The sequence below is a fragment of the Tupaia chinensis genome, unplaced genomic scaffold (assembly GCF_000334495.1).
Source record: "Tupaia chinensis unplaced genomic scaffold, TupChi_1.0 Scaffold143888_1, whole genome shotgun sequence".
Classification (NCBI taxonomy): Eukaryota; Metazoa; Chordata; class Mammalia; order Scandentia; family Tupaiidae; genus Tupaia; species Tupaia belangeri.
In genome coordinates this window covers 90087-103256 of record NW_006203739.1, presented here as the reverse complement: position 1 = coordinate 103256, position 13170 = coordinate 90087, and the positions used below count along the sequence as shown (strand labels likewise).

The 13170-nt window shown below is 41.5% G+C and overlaps 1 protein-coding gene and 1 pseudogene across 3 annotated transcripts in view; one reads left to right on the top strand and one right to left on the bottom strand.

Moving 5' to 3' along the window:
• Positions 1 to 12776, bottom strand: part of SNAPC3 (small nuclear RNA activating complex polypeptide 3) — a 36842-nt gene extending 24066 nt beyond the window's left edge. The window contains exons 1-2 of one of the 3 annotated variants that reach the window (XM_027767051.1): positions 12413 to 12776; positions 11627 to 11704 (exon numbers count right to left, since the gene is read on the bottom strand). In XM_027767051.1, coding sequence (XP_027622852.1) covers positions 11627 to 11704; positions 12413 to 12729 — 395 coding nt within the window. In that variant the 5' untranslated portion in view covers positions 12730 to 12776. The remainder of the gene's footprint in view (positions 1 to 11626; positions 11705 to 12412) is intronic. The other 2 variants (XM_027767052.1, XM_006165315.3) reach the window with 2 other exon arrangements.
• Positions 9212 to 10390, top strand: LOC102490602 (ribosome biogenesis protein BRX1 homolog; annotated as a pseudogene).
• Positions 12777 to 13170: the final 394 nt, after the last annotated feature.

Below are 13170 nucleotides of genomic sequence, written 5' to 3'. Positions count from 1 at the left end.
TCAGGATCTTGGGCACGCACTCACACACGCCCGGCATGAGTTTTCAGCCACTGGGTAAGGGGTGCGAACCGCGGTCGACTACGTGGGAGTCCAGCGACATAGCCATTACACTAACTGCTGGTCCCGGCAGCTTGCTTTCTCACTTTCCTTCTCTTTCTCTCTCTCTCACTCTCTCCCCGTCTCTCTCTGGTCAACTTCAATGAAATAATAAAAATTTTAAAAATGACAATTAATTCAGTAAAATAATTCTTTTTTTTTTTTTAAAGAGATTTTTGCTATAGGGCACATGTGCTTGACAGAGAGACAGAAAGCAAGAAATCACCCCCAGAGGGTGGTCACACGGCAATCCTTTCTTCTCCATTGTCCTCTCAGGATTTGGGGTACACGTGCCTGGCATGAGTTTTAAACCACCGAGTTTGGGATTCGAACTGCGGTCAACTACATGGGAGTCTCTCAACATAAACATAACCATTACACCATCTGCTGGTACCTCCACTGTTTTAATTATAAAGACTCTGTAGTACACTTTAATAATTGGTAAAAATTACTATGCCCTCATAATTTTCTGTCTCCCCAGAATTTGTGTAGCTATTCTTTTATTCTCAAAGAATTATTTTTATTTAACTTTCTTTCTTCTCTTCCTTTCTTCTTCTCCTTCCATCCCTCCCTCCCTTCCTTCCTGTCTTTCTTTCAATTTAACCAAAGAGGGACAGAGAAAGCTAGCTAGCTTCCTTGCTTCCTTCCTTCCTTCCTTCCTTCCTTTCTTTCTCCCTTTCTTTCAATTTGACCAAGGAGGGACAGAGAGAGAGAGAGAGAGGGAGAGAGAGGGAGGGAAAGTGAAAATGCAAACCACCAGGTACAGGACTCAAACTGCAATCAGCCATGTGGGAGTCCAGTGCCCTTAACCACCCTGCCACTGGCCTGTCCCTAGCTATTCTTTCATGTTTTCCATATACACTTTATCAACTTGTTCAACTCTATACAATAAGAGATAGTTTTGGTATTTTTATCGGATTGCATTGAATTTATAAATAAGTTTAGAAAGAACTGACATCATTAAAAGGTATAATCATTTTAAGAATGGGGAATAACTTTTAATTTCTTCAAGTCAGCTTCTGAGTCTTTCAAAAGTGTTGTAAATTATCCTAAATTTTACACATTTCTTGTTAAACTGTAAATAGAATGTTCTCTATCATTAAGTCTTTTAATGTATACACCAAGGCTAAGGATTTTTTTTTTTTTTTGAGGTTTTTGCTATAGGGCGTGTGCGCTTGCCAGAAAGACAAGAGAGAAACAGAAAGTGAGAAATCACACCCCAGGGGGATGGCCACGCCACAATCCCATCTCCTCCATTCTCCCCTTGAGATCTTGGGCACACAAGCACACGCGCCCGATATGGGTTTTAAGTCACTGGGTCCGGGACTCTAACCACGTCGACTACATGGGAGTCCAGCAACATAGCCATTAAGCTAACGGCTGGTCCCCAAGGTTACTGATTTTTATCTATCAATTTTGAATCTTGCTATTTCCCTGGATCCTTATTTGTTTGGGTTAGTTTTAGCATTGATTTCCTTGAGGTTTTCCATATCAACTACAAATAGACTACTACATTTTTCTTCTCTATCTCTTATGCCTCTGAGTTCTCATGCTATATTGCATAGCTCATATCAGTGGTCCCTGTTCCAATGTAGTGTAGATAGCAGTCCTCCTCACTTGTTCCAGACCTTCGTAGAAATGCTGGTACCTCTTACTTCTCTATTAAATAGACACTAGCTTTTCTCCTAAGATACAACTATTTTATCATGTTGAAACAGTGTGTATCTAATTTCTACTTCCCTGAGTGTTTTTTTGTTTGTTTGTATTTTGCAATAGAGAGTGTGCACTTACTAGAGAGAGAGAGAGAGAGAAGAGAAAAATGAGAAAATCCCCCCCAGGGGATGGTCACACCATAATCCCTTGTCGGGATTATGAACGCATTCTCCCCTTGGAATTTTGACATGCATGCTCATGATCCAGTCTTTTTCAAGGCGCCAGCTCTAGCACTCGAACCATGAGTTAGCTGCCCATGTGAGATCCAGCTGCCTAACTACCAAGCCACTGGTTGGCTGACCCTGAGCATTTATCATGCATAGGTGTTGAATTTTGTAAGGCTTTCTCAGCATCTCTAGAAATAATTGAATGGATTGAATGATTTATTGTTTGATTTATGAATATTAAACAATACCTCATATTCATAGATGTTCTCATATTGAACTAGTCTGCCATTGCAAAAATAAATCCAACTTGGTAATGTCAGTATCACCACACTAATCTTAATGTGGTGTTGGTGTCTGCTAATGTTTGACGTGTTGAGTGATACTGGTGTAAAGTTTTATTCTCTATACAGTCATTATATAGTTTAAGTATCAGTGTCATGTTTCCTTCATAAAAAGTAAGTTTTTCTTTATGGTCGAATAAAATAAATAAGTAAATAAGATAAAGCTTAATAAAATAATTCTTTAAAAGACAACAAAAATTTTTTTTTAATCTGTCAGAGCCAGCAAGTGGTGTAGTGGTTATAGCACTAGAATCCCATGTGGCCTATGGCAGTTCAAGTACTGGACCCCAGCTTGAAAATCACACCAGGCGTGCATGTGTGAGTGCCCCAAATCCCAGGAGAACGGAAGAGAAGGGATTATGGTGTGGCCATCCCCCTGTGAGGGGGGAAGAGATTTCTTCCTTTCCCTCTCACTGTCTCACTGATTCTCTCTAGGGAACAACACAGCCCTATGGCAAAAATGAAAGGGAAAAGAAAAACAAACCTTAAAAAAACGTCTAAAAAATTTGCCAATGGTGATTTCCTCCTTATTTTGCAGACCATGTTTTTTCTATTTCTTTCTTTCTTTTATAATGTCAGAGGTTATGCACAACAGAGAAAGTCCCATAGATAGCCTAGTCACACTGCAATCTTTTTTCTTCCAATTCTCAATCCAGTCAGGATCCTGGGCATGTGTGCACAGCATGTTTTTTTGTTTGTTTGTCTGTTTGTTTTTCAGGCTCCCAGGGCTGGGACTTGAACCCTTGTCAGCAATGTGGGATCCAACTTCCTTGATAACGTTTAATCTCTGTGCTAGAGCCAGCCCATTCCCAGTTCTTAAGTTCAATAGCAGTCTATCTAATTTGTTATTTGTTTCAAAAAGCCAGTATTTTGATTTATTAATTATATCCATTGTTTCCCTATTCTTTTCCTCATTAATTTATTCTTTTATCCTTATTATTTTTGTCTTAATGTTTTCTTTTGGTATATTTTGTTCTTTTAGATTTGTGAGCTGGAAGTTTTATTAATTTATTCTTACTTTTAGAAATTATTTAATTTATTATTACTGCTATTATCTTTAATTTGCTATAGGGCTTACATGCTCACCAAAGAGAAAGTGAGAAAGCAAATCACCTGGTCATCGAACTCAAACTGTGATCAGTCATGTGGGAGTCCAGCACCCCAACACATCACCTGCTGACCCCTATTTTTACTTTTTCATTTCAAAAAATATATATTTATTGTACAAATTTAATTTTATCTCTCTCTCTCTTTTTTTTTAAATTTGCTACAGGACACATGTATGTACCAAAGAGAGAGGGAGAAAGAGAGAGAGAGAGAGGAAAGGAAAGTGAGAAAGCAAGCTGCTAGGTCCAGGACTTAACCATGGTCAGCCATGTGGGAATCCAGTGCATTAAGGATCAAGCCATCTTCTGGCCCTTACTTTTTCCTTTTTATTAACATATATTAAGTGCAATGACTTTTTCCCCCTCTAATCACTGCTTTAAATATATCCTTCATATTCAATTTATAAACATATGTTTTTTTTTTTTATTATTTATTTATTTTAATTTGACTAGAGAGGGACAGAGAGACAGGAGAAAGTGAAAAAGCAAGTCACAGGTCCAGGACTCAAACCGCAGTCAGCCACATGTGAGTCCAGTGCCCTTGACCTCCACCCTACCTGCTAGCCGCTATACATAAGTCTTTTGGATTTATTACATTGTAACTAAAAAACAATATTTATAATGTTTGTATTTTACAGATGTTACTGATGTTTCCTTTGTGATCTAATACATAATCAGTTTTTTCTTTTAATTGCTGAAGGGTACATGTACTTGCCAGACAGAAATAGAGAGACATGGGGGTGGGGAAGTACCTGTAGTGAGGCATGGTCACGCCACAATCCATCCTCCATTTTTCCATCATGTTGGAATTTTGGACAAGCACATACATATACCCAGCATGTTTTTCAAGCCTCCAGGCTGGGTTTCAAACTGCAGTCAGTCATATGGGATCCAGTTCCCTTAATTATTAAGCTACAGGGCAGGCCCCAAGATGTATAGTTCTCATTTATCTTTCGGAAATTAGAGAATGAAGGCTGGTATTTCTATCTTTGTCCTAGTGGTTCCTTTTTTAAAAATAATTATTTTATTCATCATTATTTTTATTTATTTATTTTTCTTAAGTTGACCAGAGAGACAGAGAGAGAGAGAAGGAAAGTGAGAAAGGAAGCTGCCAGGTCCAGGACTTGAACTATGGTCAGTCATGTGTGAGTCCAGCTGCCTTAACCACCATGCCACCTGCTGACCCCTGTAGAGGTTACTTTTATACTTACATATTCAATGCCCTTAGTTACCGATTTTCTTATGTAACCTTTTACTATCTGGTTTGTCATTATATATACATATACACACATATGCATACATACACATATGTATGTATATATGTATTTTGTATATATGTATGTGTCAGAAGGCAAGTGTACTCACCAGAGAGAGGAAAGGAAGAAAGCATCCGTAATGGGACATGGTTATGCTGCAATCCTCTCTCTTCCATTTCTCCATCCTATCAAGATTCTGGGACAGACCCGCGCCTGGTGTGTTTCCAAGTTGCTGTGACCAAGGCTGGACTCAAATAGCATGGTCAGCCATGTGGGATCTGACTCCTTTAACCATGGAGCTGGTCCTGACCATATTTTTACATATTAACTCTGTTCTACTTTTATTTCTTTTTTAGGAAATGTGTTTAATATGAGCATTACACCTTTTTTACCTGTCTTCTATTTCCAGTACTTTCTCTGACACGTTTTACTTTTTCATTTTCTTCATTTTCAATTCTCCTGGAGGTTTTCATGCCTTTCTTCACTGCCTCTTAAGAAACTTTCATTTGAGTTTATTCTCCTTTGGGTATTTCATAACTTACTCCCTTACAAAACAACTCTGTTGTTTCTTTTATTTCTTTTCTGCTTTCCAGCAATTCTTTTTTGATTTTTCCCTTTTTTCATGATTCCTACTCTGAGTTTTGAACATTTTAATTCCATGGGAGCAGCAGAGGGCATTAATGATTACATCGCTGGACCCTTAAAACTTGGCAGCATGTGTACCTAAAATCCTGAAAGGAGAATGGAGAAGGGACTACAGTATGGCCATCCCCCCCAGGGGGTGATTTCTTGCTTTGTCTGTCTCTACAGCGTGCACCAGTGCCCTATAGCAAAAAATAAATACAATGTCTAATTATAAATTTCTAAGTTATCAAATTTTAAATGTTTTTATAACCTCAAATACTTCTCTGAATATATTTGATTGTGTTTTTCATGGAGACCTCACAGGTTTTCTTCTGCTTCCTGGTTATTTTCTGGAAGGGAGGTAGTCTCCCAAGTTGACTTGCATAACCAGTTGTTTCCTGATATTCTGCATTATGTTCTCTTGGGATTTTATTTCCTCTTGTTCATTTTTGTGTTAGTCAAGGGTGGTGGTGATAGTTTACAAAATTTCTAATTGAATGGTGCTCTTTTTCTGTCATTCTAGCAAAGTCCAGATATATTAATTTTTTTTTTTTCAAATTATGGTTGTTTTGGTGGTGGGACAAAAGTTATAGGTTTTCCAATTTTGTATTTCTCTTTTTGTTGCAGAGTTCCAAAATTTCTCCTTTTCATCCTGTAAAGGGTGAATACTGGACCAGTAAGCAGTGCTTTCTTAGCCACATAAGAGGATGGGCAGAATAACTTAAGCAAAACTGCTACTGTATTAAAAGCAGTGTAGTTAAAACTTCTGGGACAACAGTTAAATTCCAGTAGCACCCATGTAGTAACATGTCTTTCTCCTTCTCCTAGGCATTAAGGCCTTTTGTTTAAGTAGTCCAACATTATTTAAAGTGTTGACATTATTCAGCTTGCTGTGGATTAAGGAAAGCAACATGTATTAAGAAAGAATCGGTCTCTACCAACTACCTTTCTCCCCCTCACATACATAAAATGAACCAAGCAGTTCCTAATCAGACAGGAAAAAGTGCCAGAAATTTATGATATGTCACAAGAAAAGGATCACATGCTTAGTTTATGGGGTGTGTGTGTGTGTGTGTGTGTGTGTGTCTGTGTTTTAATGTTAAGTTGTTAGTGGGAAGAAGAAAAGAAAGTTCAGACAAAGCATAGAGATACAGATCTAAGTTTTTGCCACACGATTAATTTTTTGGCAGGACCATTAAGATTAGTATTAGTCATATAGCTTCACAATATCAAAAGAATCCTGACTGAGGAACGCTACATTGATTCCTTTTACACAAAATTATATATGTGAGCATACTTCAGAAAGTTTGAGGAAAGATGAAATTAAAATACAAGTGTTTTGACAGGGGAGTGTAGGGTATAACATGAGCATAAGAAGGGGACCTGGGACTAGCAGATGGCATAATGGCTACATCGCTGGACTACCATGTAGTCGACCACGGTTCGAGTCCCACACCCGGTGGCTTAAACTCACACCGGGCGTGTGTGCGTGCGTGCCCAAGATCCCAAGAGGAGAATGGGGAAGGGATTGTAGCATGGCCATCCCCCCTGGGGAGTGATTTCTCGCTTTCTGTCTGTATATCTCTCTGTCTTTCTGGCAAGCGCCCTAGCCCTATAGCAAAAACCTCTCTAAATAAAAAAAAATTAAAAAAAAAAAAAGAGAGAGAGAAAAAGAAGGGGACCCAGGAGCTGGACCATAGTACAATGACAATACATGAAGTTCTGTGAGGTTGAGCCACATGGAAAGGTTTGGGTTCACATCTGGACACCTCCCTGAGTATACCAGGCACACATGGGCCTATAACCTGGGGCTGGCTGAGGATGGGGTGAACTGTGGCATCAAGATCCTGTTGGGAGGGTATTCTTGCTCCCTCCCTCTGTCTCTCTCACTCAGAAAAAAAAAGAAAGAAACCTTAAAAATAAATAAGAAGGGAGGGCCAGCAGGTGGCATAGTGGTTAAGGTGCTAAACTCCCACATAGTTGACCACGGTTGAGGTCCTGGAGCTAGAAGCTTGAAACTCACTCCAGGAAAGTGTGCATGCATGCCCAAAATTCTGGACCTGGAAGCTTGAAACTCACTCCAGGTAAGTGTTTGCATGCCCAAAATTCTAAGAGGGGATCATGGAGGAGAGGGGATTGCAGTATGGCCATCCCTATTGGGGAGGGGGGGAGATTTTTCATTTTCTGTCCTCCTCTCTCTGTCTCTCTGGCAGGTACATGTGCCCTGTAGCAAAAATCTCTCAAAAAAAAAATTAAAAAAAAAAAAGAAGGGGACCTGGGCTGGCCCAGGGACCTAGTGGTTAAGGCAGCCAGATCCCACGTGGCTGACTATGGTTAAAATCCTAGCCTTGGAAGCTTGAAAAACACACCAGGTATATGTGCATGCTATGCCCCAAATTCCTACAAGATGAAGAAATGAAAGAGAAAGTAGAATAGCATGAGTATGTCTCATTGGAAGGTCCCTTTCCCCTCTCCTTCTCTTCCTCTATCTCTGTGCTAAACACAGGTGCCCTCTGGCTATTTTGAAAATGAAGGGGACCTAAATGGAGTCCTTAGTTCTTTCGCTAAGACTTGAAGGGTGAGCAGAAGTCAGCAAGGCCAGGGGAATAAGGAGAGGTGAGTTAAACTACTCCTGGGCAGAGGCCTTGAGCAAGAAAGCACCTTCTCGTGCTGAAACTCCATGCAGTGCGATGGAGCTGAATAACTGCCTAAATATTTGGGGAGAATAGAAAGGGAGGGATCAAGCATAACAGACCATAGCCAAAGCAGTGGGAAATAAATACAGGCCACAGCCTAGAAATGATAAATTTCACTATTATAATTTCACAATTTCTCTACAGTATTATCATAAAATAGTGCTTCACAAAGTATGGTTGCCAGACCAAACTGACCTGCAAGCTATTTATTATTCAATTTGTACAGAAAATGAGAGCAACCATTCAGAAACCTTCATTATAAGCTGACAGTAATTTTTTTTTTGACAGTAATCTTATGTCTGTTGAATTTAAGACTATTTTGTGGGCTTATATTCTGTCTTTTAAAATTCCATGTTCCTAGTAATACATTTTATAGTATTTTACAAAAGCACAGATCTCTCAAAGATTAAAATTAAAAAACAAGGGCCTGCAGATGGCATGGTGATTAAGGTGCTGGACTCCCACAAGGCTGACCATGGTTTGAGTCTGGGACCTGGCAGCTTGCTTTCTCATTCTCGCTCTCTGTTTCTCTCTGTCTTTCTCTGGCCAAATGAAGAAACAGTAATAATCATTCTCGTAAAAATAAATAAATAAATCATTATTTTTTAAAAAAAATTAAAAATCAGGAGGCCAGTGGGTGGTGGTTAAAGGTGCTGGATTCTCACATGGCCGACCGCATTCTGAGTCCCAGATCTGGTGGTTTGCTTTCTCACTTTCCCTTTCTTTCTCTCTCTCTCTCTCTCTCTCTTTCTCTGGTCTAATTTTAAAAAATAATAACTAATAGAATTAAATAAATAAATAAATAATTTTTAAAAAACAAAAATGGGCCCAGCAGATGGCATGAGAAGGGACTGCAGCGTGGCCATCCCCCCCCACGGGGGTGGGGGTCGGGGGTGGATTTCTCACTTTCTATCTCTCTGTCTTTCTAGTGAACGCACACACCCTATAGCAAAAACCTCTCCAAAAAAATAAAAAAATAAAATAAAATAAATAAATCACGCTTGAGAACCAGCAGGTGGTGTGGTGGTTAAGGCTCTGGGCACTCCCACATGACCAACCATGGTTCAAGTCCTAGACCTGGTAGCTTGCTTCCTCAGTTTCTCTCTCTCTCCTAAAAATTTTAAAAAGAATGAAGCGCCTGGTAACATAGAGATCGGAAACACGCGACAGCCCAGCTGGAAGGAAGACCAGGAGCGCAGGCAGTGAGGGAAGATGGTGGCCTCCAAGAGAAAACGGCATGGGGGCTTGGCGGTGCAGGCAAAGAAGCCGAAAAGAAACGAAAAAGATGTGGGGATGCCAGACAAGCGGCGCGTCGTGGCAGAGGAGGTGGAGGAAGAAGAGAGAGACAGTATCCCGGGCCCTGTTTGCAAGGGCAATTGGAAAAATAAGGAACGAATTCTCATCTTTTCTTCCAGAGGAATTAATTTTAGAACAAGACATTTAATGCAGGACTTGAGGACGCTGATGCCTCATTCTAAAGCAGATACTAAAATGGATCGTAAAGATAAATTATTTGTGATTAATGAGGTCTATGAAATGAAAAACTGCAATAAATGTATCTATTTTGAAGCTAAGAAAAAACAGGATCTCTATATGTGACTTTCAAATTCCCCTCGTGGACCATCTGCTAAATTCCTTGTTCAAAATAGTAAGTCTATTTGGTTTTAAATTTATTTTATGAAAAAACGAAAAAATAATCTTTTGTAATAATTATGCCAAAGTTATAATTTTATTTTTGTCACAATTTTTCTAGTTCATACCCTTGCTGAACTAAAGCTGACTGGAAATTGTTTGAAAGGTTCTCGGCCCCTTTTGTCTTTTGATCCTGCTTTTGATGAATTACCACTCTTAATTCAGATCTTTAGTACACCACGGTATCATCCTAAAAGTCAACCATTTGTGGACCACGTGTTTACTTTCACCATTTTGGATAACAGGATATGGTTTCGGAACCTTCAGATTATAGAAGATGCTGCTCTTGTAGAAATAGGACCTCGTTTTGTTCTAAACCTCATAAAGATTTTCTAGGGGAATTTTGGAGGACCAACTTTATATGAAAATCCTCACTACCAGTCACCAAACATGCATGGGCGTATTGTAAGATCCATTATTGCTGCAAAATACAGGGAGAAGCAGCAAGTGAAGGATGTGCAGAAGCTGAGAAAGAAAGAGCCAAAGACTATTCTTCCACATGATATCCCACTGAACATGTTTTTGCTATACCCAGCTGAGGAGAAACCAGTAGAAATACAGTGGGTAAAACCAGAGCCAAAAGTCGATTTGAAAGCAAGAAAGAAAAGGATTTACAAAAGGCATAGAAAAGTGCAAAAGAGGGTGGACAGTAGGAATACAAAACGAATCAATGATATTTATTCTGCATTCAGTGTGTAAATACTTCTATCCCTGAGGACTGTTTTATGTCTATAATTAGATATTAGTGTGGCATTTAAAAAAAGAAAAATTGAAATCTTTAGAATCAGTGATGTTTATCTTTTTCTAAATAAAATATCACCAGAACTAAAAAAAAAATTTTTTTAAAAGAATGAGTAAATAAAATTAAAAATAAATAATTCTTTAAAAGAAAAAAAAAAATCACACCAGGTTGGGGCTGGCAGGTGGAGTGGTGGTTAAAGGCACTGGATTCCCACATGGCCTACCACATCTTGAGTCCCAGACAGGGCTACTTGTTTTCTCACTTTCCCTTTCTCTTTCTCTCTCTGGTCAAATTAAAATAATAATGATAACAAATGGGGAACCAGCAGGTGGCATGGTGGTTTAAGGTCACATGGCTGACCGTGGTTGGAGTCCTGGAGACCTGGTGGCTTACTTTCTCACTTTTCTTCTATCTCTCTGTGTCTCTATCTCTGGTAAAATTAAAATGAAAGCACGAATACATAAAATTTAAAAATCATTCTTTTTAAAAAATAATAACAAATGGAATTAAATAAATAAATAATTCTTTTTAAAAAATCACTCTGGACACGTGCATGTGTGGGCACCTAAGATCCCAAGAGAATGAAGAGACTACGGCGTAGCCATCCCCTCTGGGGGTGATTCCTCACTTTCCCTCTCACTGTCGCTGTCTCTCTCTCTCCCCGGAAGCACATGTACTGTACCTAAGGCAAAAATCTCTAAAAAACAAAAACACAACACTGGTTCTTACCATGGATATCTGAGAAACACTATCAGACTATTCAGCTTGCACTCTGAATCTAAGCACATTAACTGCACTTTCGCAAATACATTACAAAACAAATACAAATTTGAGTATGGACTGTTCACTAGAGGTTATGTATTTGTCAATTTTCTTAGGCGCAATAATACTACACTAATTATGCAGGAGAACACAGTTTTAGGAGGTATTCGGTTAAGTATTTAGGGGAAAAGGATTATGTCTCAACTTACTGAATGGTATAGAAAAAGAAAAAGACACAGCAGGCATTCAGTACACTTCAGCTAAAGCAAACAAGGACAAACATTAACAATAGTTGAATGAAAGGGTGGCTATATGAATAACAAGGCTGTGCTTTCAACAGTAGAAAAAAAATGTTTAAATAACAATCAAAAGCAGAGTCCTCCACACCCTAAAGCAAAGCAAAAACATCACAAAAGCAGAGTAGGCCATACCCCAAAGTCACCAGGTCAGTAGCCGCTGGGATGACTTCCGGATCCTCACCTTCCTCAAGGCATTTCAGTTTATCAAGGCTAAAACAAAAAAGAAAAGCAATACTTAAGGTTGGCCAGCACCTTCTCCACAGGGAGTCAAGGTTGTGTCCTAAATACATCGCTGAATAATTAAAAAGTCAGATAAAATCCGGCAGGCGGCTCAGAGAGGCCAGAATTCAGGGCAAAGACTTCTGTGCCAATATTTTATAGTGAAAAAGACTGTAGGCAGCCAGTACTGTTACATGGAGAAAGAAAACATTCAAAGTTCTTTTTTGTATTTTCACACGAAATAAGGCACTTGGGGGTGGAAAGGGGTGGGGGTGGGGGGTCCGTAATAACATAAACGGGACGTCCCCAAAGGACATCAGAGTTCTTTAATAGGTTTCACGGCTCGTCTGAATTCGGTCTTCTGCCTCACCATTACCAGGTTCCTCCATTGTCAGTGTCTGTCAATGGCAGGTACACGCCGCTGTGGGCCGGATTGCTTTTCCTTTTTAACAAGCTGTTTAAAAACTGGCCAATAGAAAAAGCAGTCTTTTGTGCATCTTACTTGTTCCTTTACTCCAACTCGCAGAGACTGCGCCCTCGGATTGTGGGACTTCTCCCGGTGTTCGGAAAGGCACCAACGAATGGACAGCTTTGAAAGGGCGGACGTGCTGCCCCGTGTCTAAACCACAGCCCTCTCGAGAACGAGTCCCAGGGGAGCGCAGGAGCAAGGCTGCACCCCGGCCGGCCCCAAGCACTCACCCGCACACCGCCCTCAGCTCGGCCGCCGCCTCCAGGCTGCAGCCCAGATCCCGGGCTACCGCGGCATCTTCCCGGTTGGAGTCAGCGATTCCTCGGCTCCCGGGCTGTGCGGGTGCCGTCGGCTCCTTCAGCGACAAGTCCCCGGCCCCGCGCAGACGGCCCCGCCACAGCTCCCCAAAGGCACCCACATGAAAAGCGCGCGTGCTCAGCTCAGGAAGCTCGTACTCCGGGAAGTTGCTGCCACCACTGCTGGGGATCGGGTCCTGCCCGCAGCCCACCCCGCTGCACGCCGGACCGCCTGGGCTGCCTTCAGCCATGTCCTCCCCACTCCCTTCTGCAAAGCCTGGCGAGCAAGGCCTCGCGCAGCCTGACGGGACTTGTAGTTCTGAGCGGCCCCTGGCGGACGAGAGGAGGGCAGGCGCGGGCGGGGCTGCGGGTACTACACTTCCCGGCAGGCCCCGGGCGGGTCCGCCTCCGGGCGCGGCTCGGCTCGGCTCCGCGCCGAGGAGAGCGCATTGTTCTCTGCGCCGGTCGGTGCCGGGAGTGGCTGGGGCCTTGGGGGGCCCGCCGCGGCGCGTGCGTTCGCGTCCCCCAGTACGTAGCAACGCCCTCCGGGTAGGGCGTCCTGGCCACACCCTCAGCCCGGCGCCTAGCTGTCCTGGGTTGCCGAGATGCGGGACTTTTTCTGAACTCTCTGGTTCAGGGGCTGCGGTGCTGCCTCGTTGCCCTGGAACCTGACGGCCCAACTGGCGGGCGGG